The sequence below is a fragment of the Molothrus aeneus genome, chromosome 3 (assembly GCF_037042795.1).
Source record: "Molothrus aeneus isolate 106 chromosome 3, BPBGC_Maene_1.0, whole genome shotgun sequence".
In the NCBI taxonomy this organism is placed as follows: domain Eukaryota; kingdom Metazoa; phylum Chordata; class Aves; order Passeriformes; family Icteridae; genus Molothrus; species Molothrus aeneus.
The window spans coordinates 35237879-35255174 of record NC_089648.1 but is presented as its reverse complement, the minus strand read 5'-3'; the positions used below and the strand labels follow the sequence as shown (position 1 = coordinate 35255174).

The following is a 17296-nucleotide window of genomic DNA, read 5'->3' as shown; positions in this document are numbered from 1 at the left end:
GGCATTTCCTTAACAGTGTTGGGAAGAAGGAGTCCCAGGTGCCTATGGCAAAAGCAAGATCCTAAAACTGAAAGCAGCTGTGGGTTTTGTGCAGCGGGGAGCAGGGCAGGAGGGATAGAGAATTTCCCTTGAGGGAGTGGTCTTCAAATAAACTAGCCTTAGAAGCCTTTAATGCAATTGCATTCTAGCCCCTCCAGGGAAAGGCCTTCTCCACTGAAAACCAGAGGAAAAGTAGCAAGGTCCCTGGGTGCAACCTTCTGGGCTTGGAAAAGCCTTCTGGGAATAGCAGAGGTAGGTAGGGCTGTCTTCATGTAGAGAGGGCACCACTCTTGTATCTCATAAGGAAATAAGTGTCTGGTGAGGAAAAGGGCCAAGGACCTGAATCAACAGCTTCACAAGGATATTACCACTTTATTTTACATTGCATACATCAGACTAAGTCTCAAACTAGGAGTTACTGATTCTTCAGTGAGTAGAAAATCCCTCTGTGATCTCAAAGGGAAGCCTTGGAGGGGAGCAGGATCCCACCAACCAGGCTTGCATAACAGTGAACAGCAGGCCACATCTTCCCTATTAAAGGAAAGGCCACAGTGCCATGCTCCTGTCCCTGAGGACACACAACTGCTGCCTGCAGGTAGGAATAAGCCCCTCCCTCACCTCAGCAGCTCCTGGCCCTGCAGGGCCAGGGCTGGTGTCTGAGGTGTGAGGAATGCCAGGCACCCAGCTGGAAGAGCTGCCTGGGCTGAGCCCAGGAGGGAGATCATTGCTGCCTGCTGTGCAGGAGGTGCTGGAACAAGGAGCCATCTTTCTGGCTGAGGCGGGCGGGTGAATCCAGCTCTGCCACTCTCCCAGCCTGCATCACCAGCACACGGTCCGAGTCCAGGATGGTGTTCAGCCTGTGGACAACAAATGCCAGGACACATGTTGGTTGGATCTGAGGAGAAGCTCTGGATACTGCTTCCCCTGCTGTTAAGGGCAGCCCAAGACATGGCCAGCATCAGGAGCTGTGCAGGATCTCCCTCTGCGCTCAAGGCCACAGTGCAGTGCAGCTCCCCAGAGAGCCTCTGCTCACTGCTGAAGTGCAGCACCTCTTAGGAGAGCACAGTGATGCCTTCCAGCTGCTGGGCATGGCAGGGCACCAGGAGCACAGAGGGAAGTTCTGTGGGGGGAAGCTCAGGGCATGTCTGATTCTGGGGTTGCACAAAATGTCTCAATCCCCGCAGGGGTTAATGAGTTGCTTTATTTGCCCAAACATTTCCTCACCTGCCACCTCCCAAGGGCAGCAGAAATTGTGCATCAGCTGTTATTCCTCTGCAGTCTAGCACCTTTGCTTATACTACCACCACCACCAGATTTGTACTTGCCAGACAGCCAACCACAGGACCCACTGCACAGATATGTGCCTAGGTCTGCCCAGACTGCCAGCAGAGCAGCAACCTCTGGCTCTGGATAGGGAACACAGGACAGCAGGAATGTTTTTGCACAGTCGTGCATCATTCAGTGTGAAACTACAGCCCTGTGAAGCTGCAAATCACAAGGAAGACACTACACAGGATTTGAGCAGGTAAAAGGCGTTATGGAGTTCAAGACTCTGGTTACACCTTCATCTCCAAGAGAGTGCAGGCTGCAGTACTAGAAATTACTTGGAGGGGAAAGAGACAAGTCCAGAGTCACCTCCCATCCTGGATTTTACCCAAAGCTGAATGGCATGGAAAAACCATGGATACAAAACAACCCCATCATCACCTCTCTCTCCTTACTGCTCTCCCCCATTGCTCTTCATCCCAGTGGAAAAGGGGCTGGGGCCATCTTCAACTCAGTCTTGCTGCTTTGCCTTCTGCCACTCCTTCCTCTGCTGTTTCTCCTCTTTAATTACTCCCCCATCAAAGGTGGCCTCCCCACACCCAACCCAAACATACACCTCAGCCCACAGTGCCCTTGCACTTCTACTTTATTTATGCCTAACATCCCTAGAGTAGGAACCACATTCCCTTCACACCCCTCCTGCCTCCCTCCTACATAATGTATTTAACAAGACCCACTTGATTCACTTGCCAGGCCCAGCCCACCCTGCCTGTCATCCATCACTCCCACTCCTGTGCAGCAGGACACCAGCCTCTGCCATCTGCTCATTTGATTTTTATTTTTGTGGTAACCTCTGTGCTTTGAAAACACCCTCCATACAATTGCATAACCCTCCTCCAAACGCTCCTCCACTTGGCAAGAGTAAGAGCAGAAAACATCACCTAATGCTCATCCATCCCTTCTCTGCAGTATTCATGTTTTGCCCTCCTCCCTCTGGCTGCATCCATCCACTGATTCTACTCCTAATCTCTCTGATGGGAGGCAATCACTGTTGTCCTGTCCCGCCTGGGCAGTGTCTATCTCACTGGCATAAGGTGCAGGCTAGAACTAAAACTCAGAAGACAGAACCATCCAGGAGCTGGCTGCAGCCCTTTGCTGCTGGCTGTCCTGCACTGCCCTCTACTGAGCCAGGGACACCGGCTCCTCCCCTGTCTCCACATCGCCCCTTTCCATAGGATAGTTCTCCATTACTCCTCGCCCTCATGTGGCAGAACCACAAGGAACGATTCACCTGCCCTACCAGCAGGCAGTCCCAGGAAGAGAAATCTGTGATATGATGCTTCATTTTGCCTTTTGCTGACACCAACTTCTGGGTACAACATTTTCCTCTTTTCACATCCAGTTGTTCCAGCACCCAGCAGAAAAGCCAAAAGGCAAGATCAAGCTTTGGCACATAAAAAACTTTATCACAGAGACCTCCATGCTCAGCTTGAGGCCCAGGCATGGCATGTGAAGCCACCTCTCCCTGAGAGTGGCAGGATGATTTAGGCACCGAGGTTCTTCCATACCTGTGGGCAATTGTCAGAACAGTTTTGTCAGCGAAGCGCTGGCGGATGGTCTGCTGCAGCAGCTGGTCTGTCTTCTGATCCACGCTGGCTGTGGCCTCATCGATGCACAGCACCTGCCAGGGACACAGAGTGAAGGCAGCTCCCAGGCACCACAGCAGAGCCCCCCTCCCTGGCTAGAGATAGCCTGAGAAGTTAGCACAGGATATCTGTTCCCATTACACCTCCAACTCTGCCACTCTCCTCTGGTGTCCCCAGGCAGCCACCAGCAGGTCACCCTCCCCCTTGCTGCGACGGGGGCAGGGCACTCACCTTGGCCTGCGTCAGGAGGGCTCTGGCCAGACACACCAGCTGCCTCTGTCCCACAGACAGACTCCTTCCCCTCTCTCCCAGCTCGCTGTCCAGTCCACCTGCAGGGATCAAGATCAGCAGTCACCTGCATCACCTACACAGGGCCCCAGACAGCTCCACCAGTCCAAGGTTTTCCCAGTAACACACAAAATCCCAATTCTGCTCAGGCCCAGGCCTCAGGAACTGGAGCCTTTACACTTAGACATGAGCAACATCTGGCACAGTTCCCTTAGAACTAAGGCAGGGTTTATCTCTCAGCTGCTCCTCTAACACCCACTGAGGCCTGATTTCATCAGCAAACTTCTGCCACCCAATCCATCACCTGCCAGTCCATTTGCCTCCAAATGTCAGGTAATGCCACCGGGTCCCACAGACCTGTTCCCACACTGGTTCTAACCTTGCCTAAACCCATTCCCTACTGCATCCACCTCAGCTCCCTGCCTGAGCTAAGCCCTTCCCTCCTCTTGCAGAGCCCGCACTCATCAGCTGCTTCTTGCTGGTTTCCATCTCACCCATCTGAGTAACAGCATCCCACAGGTGGCACTGCTCCAGCACCTCGCGGAGCTCAGCATCCGTCCGTTTTCCCTGGGGATCCAGGTTTTCTCTGATTGAGCCACTGAACAAAAATGGATCCTGAGGGATGATGGCCAGCCTAGATCTGCAAGCAAGCAAACAAAAGCTGAGGGCTCATGGGATAGGTTCTGCAGAAAAGCAAAGATCTGCTACTTCTTTTTTCATGGGGTGTCTTAGAGCAATGTTGTGATGGCCCCGACGAGGGGAGAGAATGATGTATCTGACTTTATTGATATTAGAAGGTTAATTTATTACTTTATTATGCTATATTATTCTATACATCTAAAACTGAATCTGCCAAGCACTCAACTGCACACACTGTACTGAATCTCGTGACTGTCACCCGACAGTACCAACACACACACACACACACACACACTCTCGGCCCTGATAGCCCAAGGAAACAAAACACCATGACTTTGCATAAACAATCTTCATGTTGTATTCTACTTTTGCACAAACACAGGCACAGCAAATGAGATAAGAATATTCTTGGGAAGAATTGTGCCTTGCTTGTCTCTGTGAAGAGAAATATGGCTACAATGTCTTAGTTTGCTATGAATCTTAGAGGCACAGAGACATGGGTCACATATTCAGCCTGGTTTCCTTAGCACAACTGTCGAGCAACAACAGAGAGACTCATAAAAAGCTGCCACAATCAGAGAAGAGGGGGCCACAACAGTGAGTCCTTTGCTCCTCACTCTTTACTTTGACATCCAGCCACTGACAGCTCTCAGCCACCATCAGCTACCCTTCACTCTGCTCAGCCATACCTCAGCTCCTCCAAGCCCACTAGCTGGCTGTCAACACCATCAAGGAGAATCTGGCCTGATTTCATCTCCACCATACGGAAAAGGGCCAAGAAAAGGGTGGATTTCCCAGAGCCTGTGCGACCCACAATGCCCAGCTTCTCTCCAGGGTAAATAGTGAAGCTCACGCCATCAAGTGCATTAGGCAAGCCTGGTCTGTATGCCAGGACCACCTGCTGGAACTCCACAAGCCCCTTGCTTGGCCAGTCAGCAGAAACCTAAGAGGGATACACAGGTAAGAAAGGGCGTGATAATGATTGATTGTCATCTTCAGCATCACCTCCCCACAGTCCAAGCCCCACCCTTCCCTTTAGATGGTTGCTTGGCTTCTGAGAAGAACCAACACACAGCCCAGTCCTACCTCCAGCCCACTCCTAGGCTTGTTCTTCCATCACAGCTTGTATCTAGCACTCGTTCTGCTTCCCTACTCCTTCCCATCACTCCCACCTTCACCAGTTCCTGCCAGAGATTCAGCCTCCCCAGGAAATACACTAGTAAAAGATGAGTGGTCAAGGTGGTTTCTGTGGTGACGGCCCTCCACCCATTCACTGGAACCCTGTGATCTCCCTGGGGGGCAAGTGCAGGGCAAAGAGCCAGAAGATGGGCTCCTGAGAACACATTTGAGCTTTTACCTGGACAAATTTATCCTGAGGCTCCATAGGGATGTCTGTGGTGTACTCCTCTGTCCGCTCCACACTCACCATCATCATTTCTGTGTGAGTGAAACTGTCAATGAGGCCTGAGAGCAGGTGTGTGACAGACAGGGCATATGAGAGTGCCAGGCCCACAAGTCCTGTGAGGACAAAAGCATAAGCAAGAATGTTAGTGGCAGGGGAGGAGCTGACATGTGGGCAGACAAAAAAAAAAAGGAAAAGTCACGAATCTGAAGTCTTAGGGTCACACTTGAGGTTGGGGACACACAGGAGCAGAGATAGGAATGGAAGCACAACACTGTGGGTGACTTGCTAGCAAGGAAGCAGGAGCTCTGGATCTTACCCCAGTGTAGGAAAATGTGTAGCTCTGGGCTGGGAGTGGAGGAACCCCTTGGGCACAGCCTAGGAGTGGACATAGATCAGTCCCTGGCAGCCTACCTGGATTTCCCAGCTGCTTCTGGTGCTGGATGATGGCAATCCCTGCTATAGCAGTAACCACAGCAACCCCAATCATCTGCAAGCGGATGTCCAGCCACTCCATCACTGTTTTGCTGGCAAAGAGACAGCGCTGGTTCTGCTCCAGATGCAGCTGATTCTCCAACTCAAACCTGTCAGGCACACAACAGAGGTTTGCATCATCAAATTCGTCTCCTGCTGCCCTGAACAAAGGGCATTTCAGCCATCCTATAACCAGCCCCACAAGAGGAAGGCCTTGGCTCTGAGCCTCTGTCTCTCTGGGTGCTTGTGCTCCCTGCTCACCTCTTTGTTGCCCGCATGGCTCTGATGGTGCTCAGTCCCGAGAGGGTCTCTGAGAAGTGGGTGTAAATGGGAGACAGGGTGATGCTGTGCAGGCGCTTCAGCTCCCGCGATGTGAATCGGTAATAGCGCTGGATGAAGAAGTAGACTACAGCCAGAGGGAGCAAGACCAGACCAATCCAAGGGAGGCCATAGGTCATTATCACCAGCATGCCCAAGAGCCCGTAGATGTTGGCTAGGAAGATGTTGAGGATGAATGGCAGGCTGTCATCCACACAGTACAGGTCTGAGGAGAAGCGGTTCAGGATGCGGCCTGTTGGTGTGCTGTCAAAGAAGGTGACTGTGGCCTGGCAGTAAGGGAATCAGACAGTAAGAGCCAGTCAGGTGCTGTGAGATCCAACCACAGAACAGTGTGCAGGAGAGCAGCACCAAGGGGAGCAGATAAGGCCACAAGGAGGTGGCCACCACAACCCACTTCCTTACCTCAGCCTCCAAAGCCAGCATCCACTAGCAGCCAAACAACTCACATACTGTTTGCATGGAAAAAGGAAGCACTCCTTCTGTATCGAATGGCTGACAGCTACTGAGAAAGCAGGCACTCAGACACCACGATGGCCCAACAGCAGCAAGGCAAATCTAGCCTCTAATCTGAACTTCCAATCTCCTAATCCTAACTCTAGCCTGAGGACCCAAGGAAGCCAAAAACATAAAGTTAACTGACATATGCCAACATCAGCCCCAGATCTTGCTTAATAACTCCTTCCAATCTCATCTAAACCTGAACTCACCATCCTGTAAAAGCTACTTGGACTTGACTGGCTATACATCTAAGGCTAATGAGTGAACAGATGCAGGTGGGAGCCGTAAATCATCCTTCCATGGAATGAACAGGACACATTTTGAACCCCACTCATTGGCCCCTTGTGCTGGCTGTGGTGCAGCCCTTTGGAATACAGTCCTACCAGCCAATACCAATAGAAACCTTAATCTATCTCCCACACCCGTACTCCCAGCTATGAGAAGAATGGCAGCTTGCAGGAGCCTCAGAGCTGCTCTGGACTTTGTGCCCATTACCTTTAGAACCCTTTGGAGCAGGCGGTCGTGAATGACAGAGGCAGCCCGGAGAGCACCATAAGCAAAGAGGAACGCCCGAATAATGGTGAACAGGGAATTGGCCCCTGCAATGCTCCCATAAACTATCAGGTAGAAATTCACATCCACTGAGCCATTGGGAGGGGCTGGGGTCTTGTCCAGATCTTGAATGGGGGAACTGGAAAAAAGGAGGAAGATTACGAATCTGCCAACATCCTCCTGACAGTAAACTTACAGACAGGGCACGAGAACCCAAAGAGCATACTCCAGGGGAAATCAGGATACTTTAGCCTGATACTCCTGTTACACACCTTTGGCATGTTGGGACAAATACTCTGATTACTATGCAGCTAGGGGTCTTCCATCAGCCCCAGACAGAAGCCTTTCTGGCACATTATCAGGTCAGGGATTTTGATTCTGTTCGTCAAGGCAGCCACACACATCCTCTGAGGTGAAGTAGTCAATTTATCTATCCCTGCTCTCCAGGATCTTCACCCAAAATGCACTTAAGGACATTTCCTGCTCCCTTTGGTACCTCTGGACCATATTTACTTACACAAGCCCAGCAGTGGAGAAGAGAAGCAGCTCTGGGGAAGGCAGGGAAGCTGAGCAGGCCATCACAGAGGTATTTGCTGTCTGGGATATGCTGGAGATCCAGTATGACAGCCACCAATCCGAGATATTTCTGGATGCTGCAGAGAAAGACAGACTATGTAAAGAGAAATTCTGCTTCTGAATCAGCAAATATGAAGCTGAAGGGGAAGCTGCTGGACAACTTTTGCATAGTCTCACTGCCCAGTACAGTCTTTCCCCTGTCAGTAGCAGAGCAGGAGCAAGTGAACAGCCTTGAGGGCAGCAGCAACACCGCACTGCTACAGAGGTGAGTGTTCAAAGCCCTGGCATCTTTCCTTCTGGACTCCATGCAGCCAGGGAATGAGACAAGAGGAGAGGAGTGTCTAAAGAGAGATGTGCTGCTGGGTCACTGCCTCACCTTGCATCAGGAACAGTGAGAAGAGGATTGATATTGCTAAGCAGCTGCCCATTGCCATCCAATAGGCCTTGTACACCTGAAAAGCCACCGCCCCTTCTTTCTTCTCTTCCTCCTTGTGGATGAGATTATGGTTTTGGGTTGGTTCTTCTGCCTCTGTCTTTATGGCCTCTTCCTGTCCCTGATTATTAGGGGCTGTGGGTATAGATGCAAAAGTAAAGGTTAGTTCAGTGTTAAATTCTTCCTGCAGCTGTTCCTAAATGTGAACAGAGCAAGCCTAAACTATGAGGGACACTTTTTTTCCCCTCTTCTCTCCTCTTTCAAGACAGGTGCGCCAACCCTGGCAGTTCTTCATCCAAAACTGGACTACAAGTGGAACAAGAGGTTCAAATACTGCTCCAGACCAATACCCAATGATATGTGGGCCTTCTGTCCTTCTGTGTATACACCACCCACATATCAGCACTGCCACAGCAGAACAAGATGATGGGAGTTCTGCTCTAAAGCCATCAGGTACAGGTTCTGTCTGGAAGGTCAGCTGTGCTGCCCCAGCTACCCTTAAGCTCATTAGGAACAGACCTTTATCCTTATCCCCCTTGTCTGTATCCTTGAACTTGGGGAAGGCTTCAATGAGTGGCAGGATATCAGCTGGTGTGCCTGCAGAGAGAGACATGCAAATTCTTCAGCATCTGTGAGGAGCGGGTGACAACTTTCCACCCTCCCACAGCCTCTTGCTCTGAAATGACCCAGTTTTGTTCCCTCATAATATTCCCTATGTTGTACAGCAACTGTACCATTGAAGGCTCCGCTCCATTCAACCTGTTACTCTTTCTGCCTTATCAGCTCCCCACATCTAGGGCTGTCCTGTTTCATCCATACATCTGCACATCCTCTTGCGCCCCATCTTTGCATACATGCAGTGTTCTCAGTGTGCTCTTTTATCACTGGACTCCCCACTAGTCAATCCTAGTCCCCTCAAGCCATTCCAAGACACAGGCACAAGTGAATGCCTGAGAAGACAGTGTACCTGTCTTAACTATCCTGCCATTGTCCATCAGCAACAAGGCATCGGCCTTCTCCAAAAACTCTGTCCTGTGAGTGCAAAGGACCCTGGTCTTATGTTTGAGAACTCCGAAAATGCATTTCCACATAATATGTTTGGCTACATCTGCATCAACAGCAGCCAGAGGATCATCAAGGAGGTAAAGTTCTTTCTCCTGGGAGGGGAACAAAAGAAAAAAGGATACAGCTGCTGGCCCTGCTGGAGCAGGCAGTGCTGTACAGAAAAGTTCAAGCGTCTCTGTGTGGCAGCACCTTTAGGCTAGCACAATGTGCTTTAAAGACATGCTGCCAGAACTGTATAGCTGAGTGCTTCCAGACTCTTTATATTTGACTTGGCAAGATCTGCCACACAATAATGCCCTTGTTATTTACCTGGTAAACAGCTCTGGCAAGGGCTATTCGAGCCTTCTGTCCCCCACTGAGTGTCACACCATTTTCACCCACCTCTGTCTGGTCACCTGCTGGTAAAATCTGAAATATTCAAGAAAAAAATTTAGAAAGGGACAAGAAACTGCTGGGGACTCAAAACCAGGATACATGGGCCCCTCTCCAGTCTCTGGCAGTAATTTCTAAGGCTGACACCTTACCAACAATTAAACAATGCAACAATCTATGCACTGGTTCTACAGTGCATAAATAAACCGGCAAGGTTTATTTATGCAACACAAATCTCTTACACTCCAGAACAGGGTGGTCACATCTTAACTACCTATTGAGAGCAACTTCTGGTCCAAGGTAATTGCTCACAGTAATTTTCTGTGAGAACAAGGGCTGTGTCTGCATCAAAATTATGTCAGGGTCCTTACAAACAGCATTGCAGTAAAAACTACCAATTTTCAGTACCTGGAAATAAGTTTCCTCTCAGTTTGGTAGCATAGGTGTATTTTACAAAATCTCAAATAAAAATCATGCCTTTACAGAGTATTCATAGCTCCAGCCAAAATAAACAGGAGCTGCTAAAGCTTGGTACTTCAGAAAATCAGAAATTAGCTTATAAACTGGGAGAAGGCTAGATTCCTATATATACCATATGTACAGCCAGGTTTACTGGCTAATACAGTCATAAACCTCAAATTTAGAATATATGTCAAGAGCACTGACTTAGCCCTTCAAAACCCCAAAGAAGTTGCTTCTGATCCTCCCCCCAAAAAAGCATCAGCTGCTGATAGGTTCTGCCTGAAAAACACAACAGTCATCAGCTCTGCAAGAACAACTCCTTTCCCCAGCATGAAAAGCTTTTGGCTCAGCAGCAGAAGAAACCACCCAAAGTGCTACAAGACTGACTTCACACCTTAAAGAAGTATGGGCACACTAGGAATGGTGTGGGCTTGGTAATCAGAGCAACACTGTGTGATGGGACATTGGAGCAGCAGTCTGAAACAATAAACACCGATCCCATGAGGCTCAGGATGGATGTAAAAGCCTGCCAAGAAGGCCCAGGCAGGTTTCCAGCCTAGGCACTCACATTTAGGTCCTCAGAGAGGGCACAGGCCTCCAGCACCTCCTCGAACAGCCTGCCATCATATTCCCGCCCAAAAAGGATGTTTTTGCGCACAGTGGTAAACTGTATCCAAGGCTCCTGTGTGGCCAGACCAAATCCTTGCTCCAGGTCACAAACATACACTCGTCCACCTTGTCTGCAAGCACAACAGAAGTGGGCACAAAGGGCAACAAAGAAAAACAGCTGGCAGATCCAAATTACCCACAAGTCGGGATAGCACTGGACAATTCCCACACGGAGGGACCAGGCAGGGAAAACTCTTTAGGCTACTTACTTAATGAGCTCTCCAGTGATGGCTGCAAGCAGAGAGCTTTTGCCAGAGCCAACCTTCCCAACAACACCCAGGAGCATTCCCTGCAAAGGGAAAGGAAAAGAAGCAACCTGATGTGCTAATGCAGGGTAGCTTGTCCAGATTTCTTGAGCCACACGTAGGCTGTAAGGAAGCTGACTGCTAGGACCATCTCATGTTCAGCAGTGCAGCTGGGTACAGTTGTCAGACTCCTGATATGACAGGACACAGATTTGCAAGGAGTGTTAACTCTAGAGCCCTGCTCTGTTCCCTGTCCAGTTGTCTCCAGCAGCAATAGTAGAAAGCAGAGAGAACTAGTTAATCTCCTGTCTGTAAGGCATGGATGCTCTCTAGTGCCTTTCAGCCTTTCAGTGTCCTGTGCCGCTTGACCTAGAGAAGATTTTGATGCACAGCTCCTAGACTGAGGAAAACATGCCATCTCTGCTCCATTATTTCTAGTTTCCAGTATTTTTTCTCGAATGCATTTTTCTCTATTACCTCCCATGTCCTTGCTCACCTTTCTCACTGACAGGTTCTCGATGTGCAGTTGCAGAGTGCCTGTGGATGAGGGCTGCCTGGTGCTCTCCTCCTCAGCTGGCACCCATGAGAAGTCTGCACATTGCATCTCCATGGCAGTAGCAGGATCTGAAGGGTTATCTACAAGTGAAAACCCAAACAGCAAAGCATTGCTATGAGAATACCAGAAAATTAAAGGCACCTGGCATCACAAATATCATCAGCTTTGTTCCCAAATGCAGAGACCATGGATGAGGCACTGCATGATGCCCCTAACCCAACAACAGAATGAGACTCTTGCCTACTGACTTGTCCTTAAACTTATACATCCCTTCTTCCAACTCTTCTGTCTCCAGCTCACACCAGACACATGTGGCTGTCAGGGAGACACTGTAATGATATAACCTGGTTTTATTATTGCTGAAGGTAAAAGAATGGCAGGGAGCTGGCCAAAGGCAATGAAAGAAGGAAAGGGAGCTAATATGGCTTAGGAGAGGGGCAGCCACTCAAGCCTTTCTGCCATGTGAAGCCATATTTGTTGGTGGCTTCAGTGTCAGAAGAGCTTTGGTCAGAGGACAGAGCTGCTTGTTCTACTTGGACATTAATGGCTCTGTTGGGACAAGCAGTGGCTTATGGTTGGTAAAGTGGAATGTTATAGCCTTATCTCCTGCTTTCCACAGAAATTAAGAGAAATGTATCCACTCTGCCTCTACCCAACTGAACATCCTGAATCACAGGGTGACAGCCAGCTGCCCTCCAGCACTGCCCCTGGGCCTTGCACCTCAGCTCTCTGCTCTGAATGTCTGCTGATAGCTCAGATTCCTTAACCATTACCTAGGGCATAATAAGCTTCCAGGTCCTGGTCCATGAGTTCAAAGAATTGCTGGATTCGATCCAGGGAAACTTTGGCCTCCAAGATCCCATTCAGCACCCATGGGAAGCTGTTAAGGGGTAGAATAAGCATCCCAACAAGGGCCAATGCTGTGAACACCTGCATGGGTAAGCAAACAGCCATGAGCTGGAGCTAGCACCTCCCCTGTATCCTCCAAACAGCTTCACCAGTGAGAGCCTGAAGAGCTGTGGAGAGACATGGGCTGGGTTTATTTCCCAGAGAAGATGCCTCAGCATTGCAGTTCCAGCATAGACTGTGTTCTGCACAAGTTTGGAGCTCTCCCTACTACCTACTCACCTTTGTGGCAGTGAGCTGGTGACCCAACAGGACATAGGTGACAAAGATGGCAATGGAGATAACAACAGGGAGCGCTGCCCACATGTACACACACAAAGCATCCAGGTAACTGATGGCCCGCAGCTTCTGCAGCTCTTTAGCCCGGCAGGATTTTATCCTGGTGCTGAAGTGCTGCTCCCAGGCGTAAAACTTGATCACCCGAATGCCACACAGGAACTCTGTCATTAGCTGCGGGCAACGAGAAAAGAACATCAGGCAAACAGTGCCCAGCCAACCTGGGCTGTGCCTGGGTGTGCAGCTGTCTCCTGCTAAGGGTCAAGCTAGAGATGTCAGGAACCATCTATTGCTAACAAAGGCATAAACCTAAGTGACAACTATTGGAAACTTTGTGCTCATCCATCCCACCAGCTTCTTCATCCACCCATGCTGTGCACAACCAAGAAAAAGGCAAAATATTACACTACTTTCCCAGTGAAAGATAAACAACACAGGTGAAGGGATGTGTGGAATTGCTAGCTCCAGCCTGGATACTATTCACTTGTGCTGACTTGACAGTGCCTTGAGATAACATCTGACTCTCGGGACTGGTCCTGCCCTGACACAGCTGGTCTGTATCCAGAGCCTGGCTGGCTCATTTCCAGAACTCTGGTGTCCCTGCAGGATGCAGTCCTCTCATTTCTGTTCTCAGGTCAGCATAAGTAGAGCAAGCTGACTGTGTCTCTGCCCAACATTAAAGAAGACTAACAAGAGACTTTATTCAGCAAACCAGTCTTACAACAGTTGGAGAAAGTTCAGCATCATCAGATACAACTCTAGTAGATGCACCTACTGTTGGGAAAATATGTATTTTTAAAGCTGCCAACAGTTCTGGCAGGGAGTTGACATAAGTTTCATGCTTCAAAGCATGAGTGAAACTGCTGTCCCCTCAAATTAGAGATACAATGTTAAAAGGTGGGAATCAAATGTGGAGAGGAGAGATGGCACTGCAAATAGGAGAAAAGCAGTGGAAAAGATGACTGAGAGTGCCAAGCCTTGAGCCATATAAAATTACATCCATGATCATTGCCCTTGTCCAGACTGAAAGCCACTTCATCACTGATGGCATCACTGGAGCAATAGGATGGATGCAAACCTAGAGGAAGTCATTGGGAGTCTGACCTTTACTACACAGAGAAAAGAAACTTGCAAGGGAACCTAAATTAGCCCAGGGGACAAGACAAGCATTAAAGGTTCACGATCTTATGGGAGGTGAAACTACATCACCCTGAAACACTTTTGACCAAAGTGTGTGTGTGTGTGTGTGTGTGTGTGTGTGTGTGTGTGTGTGTGTGTGTGTATGTGTGTATGTGTGTGTCTGTGTGTGTGCCCCTTCTGGCATTTTTCTCAACAGCTGTGATTCAATTAATCTGCTTTGGACCATGACTAAGTGGCAAGAAGCCAATGTTCTGGGACAAACAGGGAGAAATTACAAACTCAGAGAGACACCCCTGCCCCTCACCCACCTTGACTCGTGTATCCTTGTGTTTCAGCATCTCCTCGTTGTTCACCATGATGCGGTTAGCTATGATCTTGTTGATGGGCACTAGCAGCAGTGCCAGGGCCATGCCCCCCAGGAAGGCTATCCCCACTTGCTGGTACAGGAGGTAGAGGGTAATGGCAAGCTGGACAGGCAGGCTCCACAACTCATGGAAGCTGTAGCAGAAGTTGACCAACCTATCGGTGTCCGTGCTCATGAAGTTGACAATTTCCCCCACAGTGAAGCGGGCAAGGCTGGTGCTGCTGACGCGCAGAGCCTTGCGGTAGATGGCAGAGATGACGGCAGCCCGCACCATCAGAGCCACCTTGTTCATCTCATACCTGAACTGGCTCCGCAGGAGAGCGCCCAGGAAGGAGCCAGCAAAGAGCCCAAGGGCATACAGAATCCCATGGCTCAAGGGCTCCTGCCGTGACTCCATGAAGTTCACCAGCAAGTTCAGCAGCAGAGGACCTGAAAAATCCAGCAGACTGTCAGCCAGCTTGAGAAGTCCAAGGGTGTAGAAACGAAACCCAAAGGCCGCGTGAAGGACTGACAGGAGGCGCACAGCTTTCTGGGCATGGTGTGGGCTGTCTGGAGCACCACTGCTCCCATCACCTCCAGCAATGATTGGGCTGGTAAGAGACTCTGTCTCCTCCTCTGCTTGCTGAAAAGCTGCCTTCTTCTGCCAGCAAGAGTAGAACCGGTCGCAGACCCTGGCAGCCTGGAGCTGGTGAGGAAGCACATAGACGTCCTGTGGCTGGTTCAGCTTCTGCTGGTAGCCACGCTTCATAAGGGGGTTCATCCAGGTGTAAAAGAAGCGGGAGAGCCAGCTCTCACCATCCTCTGCCACTCTCTGCTGGTCAGGCACTGGGATCCCTGGCTCTGAGACGGGCTGGTCCTCTTGCCAGGAACGATTGATGGAGAGGAAGTCTTGCCTGGCAGCAGTGGGGAAGAGGTAGCTGACCACATAGGCAAGCAGAGAGGCCAGCTGCAGACACAGAATGGTGAACCTGGCGGAGGCACCGGGGTGGGCAGGGGACCAAGCTGTCCCCCTCTGGCAGTACCACAGCAGGGTGATGATGGAGGAAGGTAGGGGTAAGAGAGTGAGGAGAACCAGGGCTGCAGGGCCCCTGGTAAAGCCGTGAATGGATCTGTGGAGCATGAGAAGAGCGAAGCCGTGCACCAGCCATGCCAGGGCAGCGGTGCCATTGGCCAGCACTTCCAGGTACACGGGGCCCAGCTCCTGCTGGGAAATGGTGGCTGGGATGGTGTCAGCAAGGAACAAGCCAGCAAGTATGAAGGAGGTAGCGATTCTCCACCCCCAGCTTGGCCTGCAAGGCACACCAGAGCCAGACCTTGAGGAGGAAAGAGCAGTGAAATAAATTACAGTTGGAATTCCTCTACCTCTCCGTCAGTACTGTCCTTTCTTTCTCTCCTCTTCCCCATGTTTATACATCCACTCCTACTTAACCTTCTGGATACACCTCCCTAGATCTGTAACTTTTTCTGACTGTAAGCATTGCTAAACTACATCAGGTCAATATAGCCCACTCTTTGGTCAACACCAGAGATTTAGATGCTACCAAAGAAAAGCATTTCTTTACAGACATTTGTTTGCAAACTATGATATTTTGTGGTCAGGTCAGACTCCAATCCTTGAGGATTAATGCAAGAAAAAGTATATTTAACCTCTTTAACACAAATTTTGGATGATGAAATTCCCTGCATCACATCCTTGATTTCTTTGTCAGATATTTTTTCTAGAAACATTATTTTCATCACTGTGAGTTTCAGTGATGCTGTGCTTGTAAGGTCTATAATCTATTGCCCATCAAAATACTTCATTATCACTGGATTCTTTGTGGCCTTTCAGTATCAGTGAATGTTGTCATGTTTAGGAATTTCAGAAGAGGGTAAACAGAAAAACAATTCTGCATTTCTCCAAACTCCTTATTGCCTTATATATATCTTCTATGCCACCTTGGATTTATATCCTCTACCAGAATACTCCCAGTTTCCCCAGTCCTCACTCACTGAAAAAGTTTCTAATTACTTTCTGTGATTTTATGCCTACAATCCTCTCTATTCTTTCTGCATTCCTTTCTGTACACTGAATTTAAATGGATGCTGACAAATATAATAGCATTATAATATTGTGTCCTTCCCTAATTACATATTCAGCACGTGATAGGGAGATACAATTTCCAGCCTTTCCACTCCACCTCCAGTCCTGCATAGCAATCAAGAGCCAGACGAGTCAGTTGTCATACCTCGGAGTGCCAAGGAAGCAGGCACTGACCACTGCAAGGATCACATGAGGAATCACGCTTAGTGTCAGCTGGTTAAAGCAATGGCCAACGCTGCCACGAACCCACAGAGGGAGTGGATCTTCTGGGCTGGTCCCACACAAGCTAGCCAGGATATTCTCCATCCTTTGCTGGTAATTCAGTCTGAGAGACAGGATGTCCTAGGGTAAAGAAAAAGCAGCATGAGGTAAAAAACATAAGAACTGCAGCCCCAGTCGAAGATGGAGTGACGAGTAATTAACAGAGCTAGAAGCAAGTTCCTGGATCATAGTCCAAGCCCGGCTGTTGTTCACTCACTATCATATAATCTACTTAAGAAAATGATCAAGGGCCAGCTGAAAATAAATTATCTTGTTTATTCCCTTAAGTCACCCCAGGACTGCAATGCCCTGTGAGTTTGAAGCTTTCTTATTTTCAGGTTGATTTTTTTTTTTCCCATGGCAAGTTTATCCTCTATAAGTAGGATAAGGAAGTATTTTCCCGTCTAAGGAAGTATTTTCCTGTCTATGGATTGGCATGAAAAATATTTTGAGCTGCTTAAACAATAACCTATTCATTGTATTTCCATGTTCACAACACTTCCCACCAAGGTACTCCTTGAGGCAGCGTGTAACATTAAACATCCCCCAAACGGCAAGGGAGGATGCTGGTGCCCATCCTGAAGCAGGCGGTACCCGTAAGCTACACCCGACTGGCCCGCCAGCCCTCTCTGTGTGCCGCCCCGCGGACTGAAGCACACCTGGCAAGGCCTCGGCTTTACAGGGATTTCTGCTCACACCAGCCCGTCCCATCTCCAGCCCGGGGCCGGCCGAGCGCCACGGGCCG

At 49.4% G+C, this 17296-nt stretch overlaps 1 protein-coding gene across 1 annotated transcript; it reads right to left on the bottom strand.

The window, feature by feature from the left end:
- Nucleotides 1-391: 391 nt before the first annotated feature.
- ABCC10 (ATP binding cassette subfamily C member 10) lies at nucleotides 392-16596 on the bottom strand. Its single transcript, XM_066546664.1, has 21 exons — nucleotides 16436-16596; nucleotides 14152-15520; nucleotides 12650-12877; nucleotides 12295-12451; nucleotides 11462-11601; nucleotides 10930-11009; nucleotides 10620-10791; nucleotides 9527-9625; nucleotides 9120-9309; nucleotides 8672-8749; nucleotides 8096-8287; nucleotides 7661-7796; nucleotides 7087-7282; nucleotides 6016-6359; nucleotides 5695-5864; nucleotides 5236-5396; nucleotides 4568-4821; nucleotides 3734-3879; nucleotides 3183-3280; nucleotides 2874-2986; nucleotides 392-896 (listed from the first exon to the last, which is right to left on the bottom strand). Exons 1-21 carry the CDS (start codon nucleotides 16594-16596, stop codon nucleotides 761-763), a joined length of 4620 nt encoding a protein of 1539 aa, XP_066402761.1. The 3' UTR covers nucleotides 392-760.
- Between the last annotated feature and the right edge of the window lie 700 nt (nucleotides 16597-17296).